General features: G+C 46.1%; 1 protein-coding gene across 1 annotated transcript in view; it reads right to left on the bottom strand.

The window, feature by feature from the left end:
• TDRD10 (tudor domain containing 10) overlaps window positions 1-20,525 on the bottom strand; it is a 404,866-nt gene extending 384,341 nt beyond the window's left edge. Inside the window, exons 1-2 of the mRNA XM_085637994.1 lie at window positions 20,435-20,525; window positions 309-337 (exon numbers count right to left, since the gene is read on the bottom strand). Coding sequence (XP_085494120.1) covers window positions 309-325 — 17 coding nt within the window. The 5' untranslated portion in view covers window positions 326-337; window positions 20,435-20,525. The remainder of the gene's footprint in view (window positions 1-308; window positions 338-20,434) is intronic.
• Window positions 20,526-21,053: the final 528 nt, after the last annotated feature.

The raw sequence follows: 21,053 nt of genomic DNA, 5'->3' as shown, positions 1-21,053 counted from the left end.
TGGTTAGTAGTTGTGTTGGTTACCATCTTTTGGAGCGCTGGGAGGGGCAATGGGTGGTGCAAGCTGCCATGGCCTTCTGACAATGGCCCTGGCACTTGTGTGTGTTTTTTTTTTTTTTAACAAAGTAAGCACTGGCTAAGATGTACCTCAGAAAATAGTCATAAAGCAGTCTGTAAATACCATCCGCGGGAGCAACAACCAATTCTAAAACACAGAAGTAATATCATAGCTAGATGTTCTTTCTGGTTTAATCCAAGCATCCCACGCAATGCAAAATTGTCCATTATGAAAATCAAAACAATACTCACATTTTTGCTGTTTCCATTAAACAGGACACCTGTAGAATGAATAATGAAGTACGTTATTAGTAGTCGTGATCCAGGTTTAACAGACACCATTCAGACAGATCTCCACATTGGTATGTGTAATTCCAAATTCTCTTTCTCTGTTGGACTGCGCAATGAGCATGGGGTTGATGGACAGTAATGAGCAGCTTGCACTGTCACCAAAACTCACAGACCATTCTAGCCATAGAAAGCTAGAGGGGATTCATCTCAATGTGTGAGGAAATGTCAGTTGCTTCTTTGCAGTTTTTTCCATCGGGAGCGCAGTCACATGCATGTCATTACATCAACACTACCTTTTCACATGGCTTTATGTCTGCAGTCCTTTACTTGGCAGGTAAGTAGGTATTACTTTCAATCCTTTTTTTATGCATGTTGGTATATAAAGCTTAATTTATATATTATACCATCTGTGTATATAGAATTACTTTAATGCATTTTAATAAATTACATTTCATTTTAAACTTAAATTGTAACATTTTAATTGATATTAATTTTAAAACCCCAATACTTTCAAATTTCCCCACTACCCTATACATTACCCATCTTTGAACCCTAAAACCTCTTTGCTACTCCAATACACTAACCATTCGATCCCAAGAAAACCCTTTTTTACCCTATGCATCTTTCAAACCTCATTACCTCTATATACTGGCCCATCCAAAACCCCTTAATATCCGTATCGCTGTAGACTACCCATCCCATGAGAACTACAAGCATCGAAAATGCAATAGGTCTCGGCCTCGTTCAAGTAAAAGCAATTCTGTTTGTAATTAGGTGGCTTTTTACCTTTGCTTTTATAGTGTTTTTCAAACTTTCATGTACATAACATGCATATATGTATATGTATGCATGCATTTATACTTGTATTTATATAGATATGCAGATGTATATATATGTTTATATATGTATATATGTAAATATATACACATACATATATATACAAATGCATATTATATATATATATTTTTTTATTGTATTTTTTTTTTCCACTGAAAAAGCCATAGGTTTCAGACATGTTATAGTTAGGAATTAGCATTTAAAAAAACCTTAGAAAATAACTGAAAAAAACACAGGTTTCAGGGGTGTTCTAGTTAGCTGGACATTTCACAAGTACAAAACCATTGTAATTCCTTCGTTATAGTTAGTTCTACAAACTATAACTCGCACACCCGCAATGCACTGTTGATGATGTCACAATTACATCACTTTACAACTTTACAGAAACACACAGTCACTGGATGATGTAACCAGTGATGTCATTTGAGATGTCATCAGTGATGTCACTGACCATGTCATGAATGATGTAATATGTGACATCATCAGCAGTGGATTGCGGGCGCGCGAGTTATAGTTAGTAGAACTAACTATAACGAAGGAATTTCAGTTTTGTACGAGTGAAATGTCCAGCTAACTAGAACACCCCTGAAACCTATGGTTTTTTCAGTGAATTTTAAAGGTTTTTAAAAATGCTAATTCCTAACTAGAACATGTCTGAAACCCATGTTTTTTTCAGTGAATGTCAAAGGTTTTTTTGAATGCTAATTGCCAACTATAACATGTCTGAAACCTATGGTTTTTTCAGTGAATTTCAAAGATTTCTTAAATGACAATTTTTAAATGTAATAATAGTTATATTTATTTTTTTGATACTGATTTTCTAAACTATTTATTTTTACATATTTTATTTTTTAAATTACATTATATGTTTTTAATGTAAACGGGAGAACATTTTTTTAAAATATTGAAACTCTAATGAACTATTGAGGAATGGACACTGAGCTTACTCAAAGTTATATTTTTGAATCACCTTAAAAGACTATAAGCCCCACAATGCAGCATGATATGTTGGTACGCCGTGATTGGCAACTGCTTAAATAAAGGATGTGGTATTGGCAGTCAGGTGACTCGTCAGTGATGTTCCGCATGAGCCCTGGAAGAAGAGGCGCCATAGCCTCGAAACGCGTCGGCTTGTTCTCAAGATCAGGGAACTGTTTCTGAAAGCTAACAAGGACACAGCCCGGATGGGAGGGGTGCGGTCGAGTGACCGTATCGAAACGTTACGGCGTGTGTGTTGGATTGTATCTTTGAAGGGCTGGCTGGGCCTCGTAAGGAGCACCATTCCCAGCGGAAGCGCACATATGGGAAGGCTGAGGACCTGAACTACGTCGGATCCATCAGCATGGCACCCTGTGGTAATTGAAGCAATCGCAATTAGTTCCCCACCTACTAAAGGTGTACAAATAAATGAACTATTGAGGAATGGACATGGAGCTTACTCAAAGTTATATTTTTGAATCCCCTTAAAAGACTAAAAGCCCCACAATACAGCGTGATATGTTGGTACGCCGTGATTGGCAACTGCTTAAATAAAGGATGTGGTATTGGCAGTCAGGTGACTCGTCAGTGATGTTCCGTATGAGCCCTGGAAGAAGAGGCGCCATAGCCTCGAAACACGTCGGCTTATTCCCAAGATTAGGTAACTGTTTGTGAAAGCTAACGAGGACACAGCCCGGACAGGAGGGGTGCGGTCGAGTGACCTTATCGAAACGTTAAGGCGTGTGTGTTGGAATATATATATTACCTACTGGCGGTCGCCAGTAGGTAGTTATAGTTAGGACCACGTTTCCATAGGAAATCCGCAACATTCTATTTTGAATAACTTTGGCGCCGGTCGACGAATCCTCGCGAATTTTTCAAAATAGGTGGGGCGCTACGCTCCTACCCTGAAAGTCTCGGGGGGATTCGTCAAGCGGGGGCTGAGATAAAAGGGGGGTCCCAAAACGCGTTTTTCCCATGCATTTTTCCATAGGACCTTTAGACAGGGCTACAGCCCGAACGGCTGAACAGAATTACTTGAAATTTGGCAGAGAGGTAGTCCTCAGGTCAAGGAAGTGCCTTTTGTAGGTTTGGTGTAAATCTGTTCAGTAGATTCTGAGAAAATAGCCTTTAAATCAATATATACATCTGAGCCAGCTTACGGTGCGCTTACGGTACGCTTACCGTACACGTAAGCCGGCGTGCGCAAGCGCGATTCTGATTGGCTCTTAGATCTTAGTAAACATTCGAATCGGCCGAAACCAGGAAGCGGCGGCCGCCATTTTCTCTCTCGCACTGAGAGTGATGATGAAAATACAAAGCACAAAAACATGTAAAGGGGCTGTTTAGACAGCTCCCACACACATAGCCATGTTGAGGGAGTCCCCAAAGATCCCCCAAGGCCAAAAACTGAATTTTTTTTTTTCGCTAATTTCGCCGATTACGCTTACCGTACGCGTACGGTAAAAAATTATATAAAAAAAAGAAATTATCCACACTCTCCCCACCCTGTGTGCAATTGGTGGCCATCAGGCCACCAATTGCGCATGGCTTAATACAATGAGATAAACTATAATATTTAAAAAAATAAATAAAAAATTATCCACACTCTGTCCACCCCGTGTGCAAATGGTGCCCGAAGGGCACCATTTGTGCATGGCTTATAAAAATTACGAAAAAATTAAAATATTACCTTTCAAAACGAAGTGCATCATATGTCCTCCATGTGCGCATGGTGCGCGAAGTGCATCGTGTATACATGGCCCATCTAGCGTAACGTGGCCACGCGGTGCGCGTAGCGCACCGCGTGCCCACCGTGCGTGCACGGCACTAACTGCGTAAAGTGGGCGCGCGGTGCGCGAAGCGCACCGCGTGCTTACTGTGCGCGCACGGTGCGCGAAGCGCACCGTGCGCGCACGGAACGAACTGCGTTATGTGGGCGCGCACGCCACGAATGGCGTAAAGTAACTTAGCATTTAAAAAACCGTACAATTTCACTGAAAAAACCATAGGTTTCACACACGTTATAGTTAGGAATTAGCATTTAAAAAACCTTGCAAATTCACTGAAAAAACCATAGGTTTCACACATGTTATAGTTAGCGGAAATTTTACTGATAAAAAACCAATGAAATTCCCCCGTTATAGTTAGTGCAGGCAACTATAACTCACGCGACCGCAATCTTCTGCTGATGACATATGTGTCTTTATGAAAAAAAAATATTTGTCATATATGTATAGCTAAAAATGTATGGAAGAAGACATGGGCAAATAAGTGTCTAAATACAGTATTAGCATCAGCAGAGGATTGCGGTCGCGTGAGTTATAGTTGCCTGCACTAACTATAACGGGGCAATTTCATTGGTTTTTTATCAGTAAAATTTCCGCTAACTATAACATGTGTGAAACCTATGGTTTTTTCAGTGAATATATATATATATATATATATATATATATATATATATATATGTGTGTGTGCATATGTGTGCGCGTAGAGAGAGGTAGAGGGTGGTAGAGAGGTAGAGGGTGGTAGAGAGGTAGAGAGTGGCAGAGAGGAGAGAGTAGTAGAGAGAGAGGCAGGGAGAGAGGGTAGAAGTGGGTAGTAGAGAGTAGTACAGAGTGAGCAGTAGAGTAGTAGAGAGTGAGTAGTAGAGTAGTAGAGTGAGTAGTAGAGAGTAGTAGAGTGAGTAGTAGAGAGTAGTAGAGTGAGTAGAGAGTAGTAGAGTGAGTAGTAGAGAGTAGTAGAGTGAGTAGAGAGTAGTAGAGTGAGTAGAGAGAGAGTAGTAGTGAGAGAGTAGTAGTGAAAGAGTAGTAGTGAAAGAGTAGTAGTGAGAGAGTAGTAGTGAGAGAGTAGTAGTGAGAGAGTAGTAGTGAGAGAGTAGTAGTGAGAGAGCTGTAGAGAGAGCTGTAGAGAGAGCTGTAGAGAGAGCTGTAGAGAGAGCTGTAGAGAGAGCTGTAGAGAGAGCTGTAGAGAGTGAGCTGTAGAGCGAGCTGTAGAGAGTGAGCTGTAGAGAGCTATAGAGAGCTATAGAGAGAGCTGTAGAGAGAGCAGTAGAGAGAGCAGTAGAGAGAGCTGTAGAGAGAGCTGTAGAGAGAGCTGTAGAGAGAGCTGTAGAGAGAGCTGTAGAGAGAGCTGTAGAGAGAGCTGTAGAGAGAGCTGTAGAGAGAGCTGTAGAGAGAGCTGTAGAGAGAGCTGTAGAGAGAGCTGTAGAGAGAGCTGTAGAGAGAGCTGTAGAGAGAGCTGTAGAGAGAGCTGTAGAGAGAGCTGTAGAGAGCTGTAGAGAGAGCTGTAGAGAGCAGTAGAGAGCAGTAGAGAGCAGTAGAGAGCTGTAGAGTGAGTAGTAGAGTGAGTAGTAGAGTGAGTAGTAGAGTGAGTGGTAGAGTGAGTGGTAGAGAGAGTAGTAGACAGTAAGTAGTAAGTGAGTAGTAGAGAGTGAGTAGTAGAGTGAGTAGTAGAGTAGTAGAGACTAGCAGAGTGAGTAGTAGAGAGTAGTAGAGAGAGTAGTAGAGTAAGCAGTAAGAGAGTAGTAGAGCGAGTAGTAGAGTGAGTAGTAGAGAGTAGTAGAGTGAGTAGAGAGTAGTAGAGAGTGAGTAGTACAGAGTAAGTAGTAAAGAGTAATAGAGTGAGTAGTAGAGACAGAGTGAGTAGTAGAGAGTAGTAGAGAGTGAGTAGTAGAGACTAGTAGAGAGTGAGTAGTAGAGACTAGTAGAGAGTGAGTAGTAGAGAGTAGGAGAGAGAGAGTAGTAGAGTGTGTCGTAGACAGTAGTAGAGAGTAGTAGAGAGTGAGTAGAGAGTAGAGTAGTAGTAGAGAGTGAGTAGTAGAGAGTAGTAGAGAGGTAGTAGAGAGAGAGTAGTAGAGAGTGAGTAGTAGAGAGTTGTAGAGAGCAGAAGAGTAGTAGAGAGTGAGTAGTAGAGTGAGTCGTAGACAGTAGTAGAGAGAGAGTAGTAGAGTGAGTAGTAGAGAGTAGAGAGGAGTAGAGAGGTAGTAGAGAGAGTGAGTAGTAGAGAGTGAGTAGTAGAGACTAGTAGAGAGAGTAGTAGAGAGTGAGTAGTAAGAGACATAGAGAGTGAGTAGTAGAGAGAGTCGTAGAGAGTGAGTAGTAGAGAGTGCATGCTTAAATGCCTGGTGAATATTGAATATTGTGGAGAGGTGTGGCTCACTAGTTAGAGGCCGCAGACCAGTAAGCAGAGAATCGGCCAGGGACCAGGGTTCAATTCCCGACGCGGCAGGGTCGTGGACCAGGGTCAAAACGGACTTGATAATTCTCGCCTCGGTACCTACTCTAACCAGGAACACACTCGGCAACTCTGGGCATAAAGCTTGCCTCATCTCTACAACGGCCCCCCACAGACGCCGGGGATGCCTGGTTTCACCTTGGAGATACCCAGAAAGGGACCATCTCACAGGGATAGCCAGGACGGGTTCCCCAGCGGTCTACAGCGCCGGGACGCCCCGTTGCTGGGGTAGCTGTGCGCTTAACAAGTCTACAACATTTACATTTGCATTTGAATATGCACCTTCCAAACCTTAGACTGTTTATTCAAACTAGCACAAACCGAATCAGCTACAAGAAACATCAATTAGTCCCGTCAGACATAAAGTTCATGCAGACTATAAACACACGTATTATCACTAAGTGAAGAATCAAGTTTTAATTAACCCACGTAACCAAGCGCTGTGTCTGCTGAACCCAGGCTGACTCTACTTAACTCTGGGGCCTTACATGGCGTATCTGACCAGTGAAGTACAATTTGTCAGCAATACCCCTTGCGCGTCGCTAGGCGTAGTCTGCGGCTCCGCGTCAGTCGTCGGCGTCGTGCGCCGCAATGACGTCGTCAGAGTACTTAGACGCTGCCTTCGCGCGCTAACGTCAGTTCTTGTACATAGCTTTCCGCGCCAGGAACGCAGAGCCATGCAAGAGACAGACACTGGTGCCAAAATATTCTAGGGCCCTGAAAGGAATGACCTCAACCCTAGATATCGGTTCGCAGAATGGGGAGGGTGGGTGGGTCGTTGAGGAATCTAACTAACTAATGTTTCTTACAGATACATTATTACCGAAGGTAAGTAACTTGTTCATCTGAAAGCAACACGTTAGTTAGATTCCTCACCTTAGAATAGATACCCCAGTAATACCAACCCCGGTGGTCGGTCTGCGAACCAAGATCACACCAGAAAGTCCTGGAGAACAGAACGGCCAAAGAAGCCATCTCTCCGGACTTGGCTGTCCAGGCAATAACGCTTGGCAAACGTGTGCAGCGAGGCCCACGTTGCTGCCTGACAGATGTCCTGCAAGTGGACTCCTCGGCCCAGGGCAGTAGTCGCCGCTGTGGCCCGGGTGGAATGGGCTCTCAGCCCTACAGGAGGGTCCTTTTTAGCCAAGGAGTAACAAGCTTTTATACACAATAAAACCACCGCGAGATGGTTCGCTTGTGTACTGCCTGCCCCTTCTTAGCACCCACGTATCCAACAAAGAGTTGGTCGTCCACCCGGAACTGTTTGGTGCGATCCAAATAAAAGGACAGCGCCCGTTTTGGGTCCAGGCGGTGGAGCCTCTCTTTCTCTTTCGAAGGATGCGGAGGCGGAAAGGAGGTGGGCAACGTGACAGTTTGCCCGATGTGAAAGGGAGTCACCACTTTCGGAAGAAAGGAAGGACGAGTCCGGAGGACAACCTTGTCCGGATGGACAGAAAGAAAAGGAGGCTTAGAAGATAGAGCCTGGAGCTCACTCACCCGTCTAGCCGAGGTGATAGCTACAAGGAAAGCAGTCTTGAGAGTCAGAAGACGAAGGGGACAATTATGAAGAGGCTCAAAGGGAGCGAACATCAGAAATGTCAAGACCAGTTTCAAATACCACTGAGGCATTACGAAGGGGACAGGAGGAAACATGTGAGTAATGCCCTTGAAGAAAAGAGAAACAACAGGGGATTTGAAAAGAGAAGGCTGATCAGGAAGCCGTAAGAAGGCAGAGATAGCAGAAAGATAACCTTTTACGGTGCCCAGAGCAGAACCCTGCTGGGCCATGGTAAGAAGAAAGAGGAGAACCTCAGAAAGAGGGGCGAAAAGGGGATCCACAGCCTTTGCTGTGCACCATGCCACAAATTTGTTCTACCTGCAGGCGTATACCGTTTTTGTGGAGAGACGCCTGGCTGCCAGAATCACATCGCAGACTTCAGGAGGCAAGTCAAATGGCATCATCTGTTGCCGCTCAATCTCCACGCATGGACGTGGAGACTGGACAGGTTGGGGTGGAGGACCGTCCCCTGCTGCTGCGACAGAAGGTCCTCCTGAAGAGGCAGTCGTATCGGGGGATCGATTGACAGACTGAGTAGCTCGGGATACCAGTACCTTCGTGCCCAATCCGGAGCCACCAAGATGACTTGGGCCCGGTCGCGCCTGATCTTCTTCAGCACTCTGGGCAGAAGTGGTATAGGCAGAAAGGCGTACAACAGAGCGCAACTCCAATCGCGACGAAAGGCGTCCCCGAGCGAGTGCCGCCTTGGAAACTCCAACGCTCAGAACTGCTGACATTGCGCGTTCTCTTCGGTGGCGAATAGATCTAACCAAGGCTCTCCCCACTGCCGAAAGAGGCCTTGCGCCACGTCCGAGTTTAGACGCCATTCGTAATCCATCATGTACCGGCGGCTGAGTTTGTCGGCTCTGGCGTTCAGAGAGCCCGCCAGATGTTGAACCACCAGGGTGATGCCTTGATGTTCAAGCCATGTCCAGAGGCGCAGAGCCTCCTGACAAAGGGTCCACGACCCCACCCCGCCCTGTTTGTTGCAATACCACATGGCGGTGGTGTTGTCCGTGAACACCTGCACCACACTTCCCCGGACAACAGCAAGGAATGCCTTCAGTGCAAGTTGGATCGCTCTCAGCTCCAAAAGGTTGATATGGAGTCGAGACTCCGCCGGAGACCAGAGTCCTCTGATCTCCGCCTCCCCCATGTGGCCCACCCATCCCAGGAGGGACGCATCCGTCACTACTACGTGCTCCGGTTGGGGTAGGGAGAGGGATCTGCCGCGGACCCAATCGCGGTCCGTGAACCACCACTGCAACTGCTTTGCAGTGCCCTCCGAGATCAAGACATGGTCGGACAGGTTGCCTCGATGCTGGGCCCACTGAAACTTCAGGTCCCACTGCAGAGCCTGCATTCGCCACCTGGTGTGATGCACTAACAGGATTCAGGAGGCCATCTGACCCAGAAGCCGCAGCACCAACCTGACCGATACCCGGGATAGAGGCTGAAAGATGGGAATCAGAGCCTGAATATCCCGGACCCGCTGTTCCGGAGGATAAGCCCGGAACTGCGCCGAGTCCAGTACCGCTCCAATGAAGAGGAGCTTCTGGGAAGGACTCAGATGCGACTTCAGCACATTGATGGAGAACCCCAGCAAATGCAGGAGGTCGGCCGTAGTCTGGAGATGGAAGACGACTTGCTGGGGCGAGCCCGCCTTCAACAGCCAGTCGTCGAGATAGGGGAAGACTGGAACCCCTGATGTGCGCAGATGAGCTGCGACCACCGCCATCACTTTCGTGAACACCCGAGGGGCACTGGTGAGGCCGAAAGGGAGCACAGTGAACTGAAAATGCTCCTGACCCACCGTGAACTGCAGGTAACGCCGGTGGGTCGGCAGGACGGGGATATGAAAATAAGCGTCTTGCAAGTCCAACGCTACCATCCAGTCTCCTGGATCCAGAGCAGTCAGAACCTGAACTAGGGTAAGCATCTTGAACCTCTCCTTCCGGAAGAAGGCGTTGACGCTCCTGAGGTCTTTTTGGGAACCAGAGAGTAGTGGGAATAGCAACCACGACCTAGTTCTGGTCCAGGAACGTGCTCGACGGCCTCTTTGTCCAAGAGGTCCGTAACTTCCTCCCACAGAAGATTCAAGTGATCCCCCGACATACGGTGGTACTGCTGTGGCATGGCTGGAGGGGTTGTCTCAAAGGGGAGGGAGTAGCCCCTTCGGACGATTTGCAGCACCCACCTGTCCGACGTGATGGAACGCCAGTGGAGCAGGTGATGGCGAACTCTGCCTCCCACTGGCGTGGAATGGGCCTGAAAGCTCGGACTAGGAGGGCTTTGAGGCGGATGCTGCCGGGGTGGATGTGGACTGACCGGCACGTTGTCCCCCGGTACCGCCTCGGCGGAAACCACATCCGCGACAGCGTGCCAGTTGGTTGTGCGGCTGGTGGCTAGGCGGACGTGAGGGGGCGCCCCTTCCTTGGCCACGAACGGCGGAAGTTTGCGGACGCAGGGCAGAGACGCCCAAGGACTTGAAGCGCACCAGCGCACTATCCGCCTTGTTGCCAAAAAGGCGAGTGCCATCAAAACGCATATCCATGAGGGTGCTCTGGACATCCCCTGAGAAAGAGGTGGACCGCAGCCAGGCGTGGCGGCGGAGCGCCACTGTGGTTGACATCACCCTACCCAGCGAGTCCGTAGTGTCTAGTCCACATCGTATAGCATGTCGCGCTGCATCCCGCCCGTCGGCAAGAGCCTGGGCGAGCCGTGTCCGGGCCTCCTCCGGACACTGGGGCAGCACGTCCTCCACCGTATCCCACAGAGAGTGAGAGTAACGGTCCAAGAGGCAAGTGGTGTTCAAGGACCGCAGTCCCAATCTAAGGGAAGAGAACAGCTTCTTACCGAACTGTTCTAGCCTCTTGGATTCCCGATCCGGAGGAGCGGACGGGAAGGAGGACTGGGAAGTAGAGGCCTGAATAACCAGACTCTCGGGCGTGGGGTGTTGGGACAGAAAAGTGGGGTCGCCCGGTGCAGGGCGGTGGCGCCGGGCCACGTTCCGATCCACAGGAGGTACTGTGGAGGGCTTGGACCAGGTGCCCTTCAGAACGTCCACTAGCGCCTCATTGAACTGTAGCAGAGGCTCCGAGGAGCTTGCTGACGGTTGAAGCACTTCAGTGAGGCGGTTAGTCCTCACGGCCACAGCAGGCAACTCCAGCCCAAGGGCTTCGGCCACCTTGCGCAGCACCACTGAAAATGCAACACCTTCCTCCGAAGCCACAGTCGGCGGAGAGATGAAGCCAGTGTCCGGGGAGGTGTCCAGACCACTGGCATCCCCCAGCTCATCTGCCCAGTCCTGTGATAAGTTGGCCTGCAGGGCCATAGGGTCCTCAGACCCCTCCCAGTCACCCCGTCATCCGATTCCTGATAAACAGGGGGAATAACTGGAGCCGGACGGTAGATGAAATGGTCCTCCATTGGCGTCAGATGCGGCGCCAAACCGGTCCAGGTCTGAACCGGTGAACGGCGTCGTCTGGAGACGGTGCCGGAGGTGGAACCGGTGTCGGCGCCGGCGGAGGAGGCGTTGTGAGGTCAACTGGCACCCACAGAGATCCAGGCCTGGATCCCTTGGGGACCTGCGGCGTCAGGACCGAAGTCGACGACGGCGCCGCACTGCAGCTGCCGGCTCGCTAGGCCGCCCAGTCGAGCCCACGGGGCCCGAAGGCGTGCCGGCAGGCGTCAACGGCAGAGCCAGGCCCCTCATGGCCGAGAGGAAGGCATTGATCTCCGCCGGAGTCGCGTCAGTCCCAGGGACCGGCGGGTATGGGGACAGACGCGGCTCCGACGGAGCCGCAGGGGTGGTACCACCCTGGCCCTTGACCGAGTCGCGCGACCGGCGAGGGGAGTCCGAAGAGCACTGTTGTCTCTTGGACTTCTTACCGTGCTTCGACTTACCCGAAGACTTTGAACCCGACGAGCAGTGATGATGGCTGCGGCTCCGCGATCGGTCCTTCGACCTCCTCCTGGACCGGGACCTTGAACGGCGCAGAGCTGAGTGTCGGAGCTCGAAGCTTGCGGGACCGCCCCCGCCTAGCCTTCGAGGTCAAGGCCTGGCAGTCAAGGCACGACTCTGCATCGTGGTCAGCCCCCAGGCAGTAAAGGCACCGGCGATGGTGGTCCATTACCGACATCAGTCGGTGACAGGAGTCACAGGCTTTAAAACCAGGCATCCTACCAGCACCAGTTCGAGTCGAGTAGACAAAAGAGTCCAAAAAAAAGTTTTGTCAAAAAGTGACTAAAGGGGTAAGCTCTTCCTGGATCGGCGCTGTCTGGCGCGGAAAAAAGAAGAACCGACGTCAGCGCGAGAGGGCGGCGTCTAAGTACTCCGACGATGTCATTCCCGCACACGACGCCGACGACGGACGCGGAGCCGTAGACGACGCCCAGCGACGCGCAAGGGGTATTGCTGATATAAAATCTTTCCGGATCCAGCCTGACGCCTGGGGATATTCTAAGGTGAGGAATCTAACTAACGTGTTTCTTTCAGATTGACACTTTCATCGTCCAAAAGTTCTTACATTTTTGGCACGTTTACTTGTACCAATAGCCAAGGTCACAGTTTGGAGTCCTGACAACATGGCACCGCCGTGTATCCTTTCGATTGATAACAACCCGTAGTAAGACTGATTTAATGTTTGGTGCCAAACTGTTGGGGTGCGAAGGCACGTCTAAGACAGCCTGCCCTCTGAACTTAATGTTTGCTACAAGTACAGCAGCCATTTTTGGGGGCTTAAGTGCTTACAATCACAGCGGGAGCACTTTCAGAGAAACTGCACAATGCCAACAGGACATAGCATGACGGCTCGGGCAGAAGTTTACATTGTTTGGTTTTTCAAGGACTCCATCAAAATAAAAATAATTTGGGGCTTGTGAAAACAAACAAAAAACGTATTACAAAAACACACTCCAAAAAACCTAAGGGTGTGTGTCTTGAAACCACCATGAACTGCATGGTAAACCAATTCCAAGAACGGGTGAAAGGCACCAGATTCTTGTACACAGCAGGTGTTCCCACCAAAGACAGCACGCTGCACACTGCTGAAGTCTCCACATTTATCAAGAATATGTGTCAGCTCAAGAGAAGCTGGCATATGGGTGTTCAGAGACTTAGACGGTGGAGGCGCAAACTCTCCCAAGCACTTCCTACGGGACTACTGCTGAAAACAAAGGAGACACAGTATTGCGGCGAGGCAAGGTGTCTGAATATTGTGGAGAGTTTATTTTTAAGGATCCGTTTGGATTCCTAAAGTGCTCATAGATATTTTAATCAAATTTTGGTTCATACTCTTCAATTCAATAATGTACTTACAAAATGTCCGGCTACAAATGTATCGAACTTCATCACTTACACACAAACCATTAGCCTAGCATTGTCACATCTATGGGGACATCTTTAACTGGGCGGAGCGGTCCCGAAAGAGGATCTATTGTCTTTATGGGGCCATAAGTTTAAACACATGGCCCCATTAAGATGAGAAACCTTTTATGCCAGAAGGAAAGCAGGAGAGCCCGTCTTAGTGGGCCGTCCAAAAAAGCCAAAGGGAGGCAACTTAAAACCCTCCTTTTCAATGGGAAGCCAGCGTTTAACATAAATGCTGACGCTACCCAATGAAAATGAGGAGCGCGCCTCGAGTCCCCTTCTCCCAAACTAAGCTGATTACTATAAGTCTTGAGGCGAGGAGCGCATGCGCTCCAACACCAGCCGAGACCTAAAAAACTACCACTACAGACTTCCCATCCCTGAATCCTAAAACTTCCTTCCTTCAGAGTTATGCCAACCATTATAAAATAACTCATCCTCATTATTCTAGATGGTCAGAGAAAGCCTCTGTGAATTTTGATATTTTTATAATTGTATTTGTATAGCGTTTACTACCCCCGACGAGGTGTTGAATCGCTTTTCGGCGAGTAGCATGCTACTCCAGAACAAAAGGATTAGGAGTGGATAAGTCTGGGAAATACAAGTTGTTTGGGAGAACATATTAGTTAGATGAGGTTTGGGATGAGTCAAAGTAGGTATACAGGAAGTAAGAGTTTAGGAAGTGTTACTTTGGGATCATATTAGTAAAATGAGGTTTGGGGTGGGTCAAGGAGGGACATAGAAAGGACGAGTGTACATAGGGTTTTATGGGAGATCACAGCAGAAGACTTAGGTTTGGGGTGAGTCGAGAAAGGATCTTAGGCAGATGATAGTCCTAGAATGAGGTTTGCGATGAGTCACAGAGTGGTCGTAGAGGCTATATTGAGAGAGTTATAGGATGAAACAGTAGTGCATTGGAGGGAGTGGAGGTTTTTTTTCACAATGTACTGCAGGGGGAATAATAAATATAAATGCACACACACACACACACACACACACACACCCACCCACACACACAAATACACACACACACACAAATACACACCTTTACAGTTGTACAGAAAGCTGTACAGTGTTGACACTGGTTTTATGGGACAATTCTAATTTACCACAAAGGATTCCATATAAAGCTTGTTTGAAAAAAAAGGTTCAAGATGGTCATTGCAGTGCACTGCAATAAACTGCTAGCTGTGATGGCCTCAGACAGTTGAGAAGTACATGTGCTCACTACCTAGTGCCTTGAGACCCTAACAGGTGATTATTCTCGCTCTATAAGTACCCTGATTGATTGATACCATTCAAGATGGGAGAACTTCTCATCACAGTTTGGGGTCAGTTGCAGAAGTACACAAGCCCAACTGCATTCTTGATTATCACATGTACGCATGGAGTTGATAAACTTGACCAGCGCCTTCAACCATATGGTAGACTCGCAAAGCTTGAACGTTTTCTGTTCAAGAAGTTTGTTATCCACCTGATCCATTTGGCAACGTACAAAGCATATGTTGTCTATTCTCAGAGTATCAATCAAAGACTGATGTCCTTCCTTGACTTTGAGTTGGTGGTTATCGTTGGCCTCTCTGCTGTAGAAGCAGTTGCCTCCATTTCTTCTGTCACGGAGGTGGTTGCATGGCTAATGGATAGACACTTGGCAGAACTAATTTCTGCAGCAAAGAAGAAGAGTAAACCATACTGCAAATGCAGGGTTCATACTCTGCAAGGAATGTAAGCCAAGCATGTATCTTCCAACTTGCTTCACTTTATACCACACGAAAAGGAATTCTGGGAAACTGCTTGAAACGCAACAGTCCATTTAAGAGTTAGTATGCCAATTGGATATGCCTAGATACACAACTTTCATGGCACGATGCGCGACTTGCCCAGGCAGCCTTTCAAACGCCTTCAATCTAAGATAGAAAATCTATTTAACAGTTCACACTCATTGCATGGACAAGGCAACATAGCCAATCAGATCTGTTATTAAGCAGCCCCGCTCCAGCCGTCTATATGCTACGGAATCCTGTGGTGCTGACCCCAAGAGACGTAGCTCAATCACCCGAGGGTCATCTGGAGAGTAGGGCTGTGCCTGAAGACTCACTCAAGCGCAGGAAAAAAAACTTGCCAACGTCTTAAGGATTGCCTTTCTAAAGACCGGTGGCCGAGGCCCACCAATGCGGGAAACACAAAAAAACAGAAAAATAGGCAGTAAGGAATAAAGGCTGCACTACCTTACTATACACACACTGTAGATATACTTCTAGGTCAATGTTGCCTATCTCACTGGTCCACTGCCACAGGGCCACACAAATAAAATATACTTTAGAGCACACAGAGAGGCAGGTGACTCAATCCAGACTCTTCGGTAATGTGAGATATGTTCCTTTTAATGGATTCTTGAATCATTCATGGCGTAAGATGATCGAACAAAGCAGCAAAAAATACAACCAACGCGTTTCGCCCCTATGGGGCTTCCTCAGGCAGTTACTAGAATCCTATAGAAAAAACAATAGAAAAAACAAAACTTCCTACACTATATCACTTGAGTAGAAGACAATATGTCCATACAATGAAATGATACCCACAGCAAACGGTATGTAAAACTGTATTATTTCATTTATTGATTATTTTTATCATTTTTTTATATATTTAAATCATTTTTTTGATCAATTTTTGTGTAATAGTATATACAATATGGTTTACATCAAACTGTAGAAGCACAATTTGTAATTAATTGTACAACCATTATACAAATGACAAAACATATATACCATATATAGACGCACAATAGAAGACAATAAATCTGTAACAATTAACAGTTAAAAATCATTGGTTGTAGATTATGACCATAGGACCAACGCCTACGCGCGTTTCGGAGCTCAAATGTGATCTTAACCGGCTCCTTCTTCAGGGCGTGTAACTGTGGTCTTTCAGAAGAGAAAAAAGGCTTCAAGAACTAGTTTGATGTTCAATACTCTTATGCAACAGTTATACAGAAATCTTTTTTACAGCCGTAGATCTGTGGGTACAAAGAATCACAATGAGTGATTGGGAATTTATTTAACTACCTTTACATTTATTTAAGGCTAAAATGGAGCAGGAGTCATAGAAAGAGAAAAGAATACAGACCACAATTTATATCTGTGTTGATACAAGCACCCAAAGATAGAGGTTGATATGTGTAATAGTCCCAAATCACCTAAACTAAGAGAAGATGAAACTAGAGAATAGATAGACGAAAATTTTTTTTTTGAGTAATGAATAATAATCTCAACATACTTGCCAGTGGCAGATTCTTATATATAGGGGAACCAATACGGACAATCCTAAATCTTTAGCTAAGATATTTAACCCTATGGAGGGAAAGAAACAATGACTAAAATTAATAATGATGGCATAATGGGCTCCCAGAAAAGTGCCAATTAGTGCTTGCCACGAGAGTACAAGGCGTGGAGGAGTTCATTCTAAGTTGGGAGTTCTTTTACAATTGAAAGCTGTACCTTCTGGGGAAAATATAATTATATTCAATTATTTATCCCGATAGAGAGGGATTTACACTTCCCGTTTGATGCCAATATTATTTCTCGCAATGCACCGGTCAGATATGTTTAGTAACTTATCAACTGCCTTAAAGGCTACACAAAGTTCAATTTCAGAGAAGATAATGGGGAAGCGCGTCCTAAAAAGTAATGTGGATGAATGCACGGTTTAATTAAGTGCAGACAGACTGGTTACCTGTTCTCTTTCTTAGTGCAGTATATGCGAACGACTGAAAATCTCAAGTGTGGTTCTGGTCGGTCATGTAATGCTCCAGGCACGAAAACGTCAGTCTAAAATAAATTTATAATGGGGTTGACTGAAATGACGGCATGAGGAAAATACTGTCATTGTTATAGGAACAGACAAGAAATGATAATAATCAGAGGAGCCTCTTACCGGGCAGTAGGGCCGAACCTTGTCAGGAATTGCCACGTACTTGTTTAAAGTCTGGGTTTCAGATTTGTTGGTTCGTCCATAAAGTGACGAAAGGTCGCTAAGCGTATCCGATTTAGAGTATAATTGCCAATGCTCAAGCAGTACTTCTGTAAGAGAATAAACCGGCGTTTAGAAACAATTACTTAACTGAGCCTGCAATAGTTGATTCCAGTCTTCTACACGGATAAAAGGACGTGGGGATAGAGAAATCGGAGCTACATGTAATTCTTACCGTTCCGATCAGCTAAGGTTCGGGAAGGATGCCATAGCTTGCGCTCTTCGTCATTAGCAGGTGATACCTGGCGTTTCCCTTATAAGGAAAGTCAGGAAGTGGTGATTACATAGTGAACGCATTGTCAGGCCGCGTTCCCGTCTCATTTGTAGTCCGACCTCAGTGTCCACTATGTAATCACCACTTCCTGACTTTCCTTATAAGGGAAACGCCAGGTATCACCTGCTAATGACGAAGAGCGCAAGCTATGGCATCCTTCCCGAACCTTAGCTGGAATCAACTATTGCAGGCTCAGTTAAGTAATTGTTTCTAAACGCCGGTTTATTCTCTTACAGAAGTACTGCTTGAGCATTGGCAATTATACTCTAAATCGGATACGCTTAGCGACCTTTCGTCACTTTATGGACGAACCAACAAATCTGAAACCCAGACTTTAAACAAGTACGTGGCAATTCCTGACAAGCTTCGGCCCTACTGCCCGGTAAGAGGCTCCTCTGATTATTATCATTTCTTGTCTGTTCCTATAACAATGACAGTATTTTCCTCATGCCGTCATTTCAGTCAACCCCATTATAAATTTATTTTAGACTGATGTTTTCGTGCCTGGAGCATTACATGACCGACCAGAACCACACTTGAGATTTTCAGTCGTTCGCATATACTGCACTAAGAAAGAGAACAGGTAACCAGTCTGTCTGCACTTAATTAAACCGTGCATTCATCCACATTACTTTTTAGGACGCGCTTCCCCATTATCTTCTCTGAAATTGAACTTTGTGTAGCCTTTAAGGCAGTTGATAAGTTACTAAACATATCTGACCGGTGCATTGCGAGAAATAATATTGGCATCAAACGGGAAGTGTAAATCCCTCTCTATCGGGATAAATAATTGAATATAATTATATTTTCCCCAGAAGGTACAGCTTTCAATTGTAAAAGAACTCCCAACTTAGAATGAACTCCTCCACGCCTTGTACTCTCGTGGCAAGCACTAATTGGCACTTTTCTGGGAGCCCATTATGCCATCATTATTAATTTTAGTCATTGTTTCTTTCCCTCCATAGGGTTAAATATCTTAGCTAAAGATTTAGGATTGTCCGTATTGGTTCCCCTATATATAAGAATCTGCCACTGGCAAGTATGTTGAGATTATTATTCATTACTCAAAAAAAATTTTTTCGTCTATCTATTCTCTAGTTTCATCTTCTCTTAGTTTAGGTGATTTGGGACTATTACACATATCAACCTCTATCTTTGGGTGCTTGTATCAACACAGATATAAATTGTGGTCTGTATTCTTTTCTCTTTCTATGACTCCTGCTCCATTTTAGCCTTAAATAAATGTAAAGGTAGTTAAATAAATTCCCAATCACTCATTTTGATTCTTTGTACCCACAGATCTACGGCTGTAAAAAAGATTTCTGTATAACTGTTGCATAAGAGTATTGAACATCAAACTAGTTCTTGAAGCCTTTTTTCTCTTCTGAAAGACCACAGTTACACGCCCTGAAGAAGGAGCCGGTTAAGATCACATTTGAGCTCCGAAACGCGCGTAGGCGTTGGTCCTATGGTCATAATCTACAACCAATGATTTTTAACTGTTAATTGTTACAGATTTATTGTCTTCTATTGTGCGTCTATATATGGTATATATGTTTTGTCATTTGTATAATGGTTGTACAATTAATTACAAATTGTGCTTCTACAGTTTGATGTAAACCATATTGTATATACTATTACACAAAAATTGATCAAAAAAATGATTTAAATATATAAAAAAATGATAAAAATAATCAATAAATGAAATAATACAGTTTTACATACCGTTTGCTGTGGGTATCATTTCATTGTATGGACATATTGTCTTCTACTCAAGTGATATAGTGTAGGAAGTTTTGTTTTTTCTATTGTTATTTTCCCTGAGCCCTTCCTCGCTTATCTATTTATTCAGGGTCCCTCTGTTGTACTTTATTTATTAGTTACTAGAATCCTCCAATCTTATGGTGATCACTGGCGTAACTGGATCACTATATTTTGTACTTAACGCCAATATGTAGTCTCCCTTCCGAAACCAGTAGTAATCAGAGAAAATCCTCAGTTTCTCCCACACTTTCTATTAGTAGTCCACAATTGCTTAGAAGCATCGAATCCTCAAACTGTATGTCGTAATCCAAATTAAATTATCTCATGTTCACTTTGATAGGTGACTCTCCATGTATTAAAAGTTCTTCATTATGGGCTCCAGTACGATGCCGTGCTTCTCAGCCCGCCGCCAGTCTTTGAAAATCCACCGGAAACCACCCATGCGGGAAAGCCTGCAACACCTGGTGGCCAGGAGGAAATGGCAGGGCCCTGCACCCAGCGTAGTGAGAAGACAGCCCTTGTGGAACCTTCTGCTTGCCGTGGAGGGGGTATGCGCAACTGCCAGTGCGGATGCCCTGGGAGCAGCACAGCAGTGGATTAGAAGTGGTGCAGAACATCTGGGCTGCATACTGCAGCCCATCAGGCCCCTAGAAGGGATTTTAAGACCAGCAACAGCTATGGTCATGCAGTGGCCTTGTCGACTACTGGAAACTTGGTGAGAGCCAGGGGAGAGGAGTGGCAGATTCGTGACTTGACCGCACCGTCTTTGTTGTCCCTGTGGTGACACAAACAGGTTGAGGTCCTGTGGGGACAGGAAATACAGTGGATACATCACCATAGAGCCGGCAAAGCACGTGGTAAGAAGGGACCTGCGTAGGACTTTGAGTTGAACAGAGACTTTTCCTACACCGTTGCGGGTGCCAGGTTGGGAGAAGCAGAGCATTGGGACAAGACCCCAGCTTTGGGTGGGGGCACTGTGAAACAGAATTTTTCTACATAGGGTACTAACCACAGCAAGGATAAACCCCAACAATGCTCACCCACTGGGCCTCCTCACAATTGAGTAAGGGCTTGCCCGCATCGCCAACCTGGGCTCCATGGCAAGGGAGTCTGGATCGGCCATCACCATGAGAAACACTGCAAAGAAAAGCGGTAAGAAAGTGAGATTGTGGAGAGGGCTCCCTGAATGATTCAATAAGTTGAGGGTCATTCCAACAACAAGATGGGTGGGCAAAGACAAGGCTCCAAACCCTACAGGGCAGCACTAGGATCCAGTACACGACCACCCAGTTCATCCCCAGGCACACAGAAAATAGATGACCAGGAGATAAAGGCTTAAGAGCCCTCAAGGGCATTTGACATTGTGACCATGCAGGGCTCACAAACACCGCTGTAGGGGTAAATGATATAGTGACAAACAAATGGCACAAATGATGACCCGAACAAATATACTGGAAAACAGGCCTGAGAATTGGCTATTCCTGGCTAAATAGTTTGTGAGTTTCCAGATTCCTGAAGCTTAGGGCATGGCAATGGAACACTTTCTGGAAGATTCAATGTGGCAGGAGCCACATCCTTGAGGACTCTCAGATAGGTTTGTGGTGGAAAGGACACACAGGACATTGGTCCCGACTCGGCCACTTGAGACCACCTAGAGCC

The sequence above is a fragment of the Triturus cristatus genome, chromosome 12 (assembly GCF_964204655.1).
Source record: "Triturus cristatus chromosome 12, aTriCri1.1, whole genome shotgun sequence".
NCBI classification, from domain to species: domain Eukaryota; kingdom Metazoa; phylum Chordata; class Amphibia; order Caudata; family Salamandridae; genus Triturus; species Triturus cristatus.
This window is presented reverse-complemented; position numbering and strand designations above follow the sequence as displayed.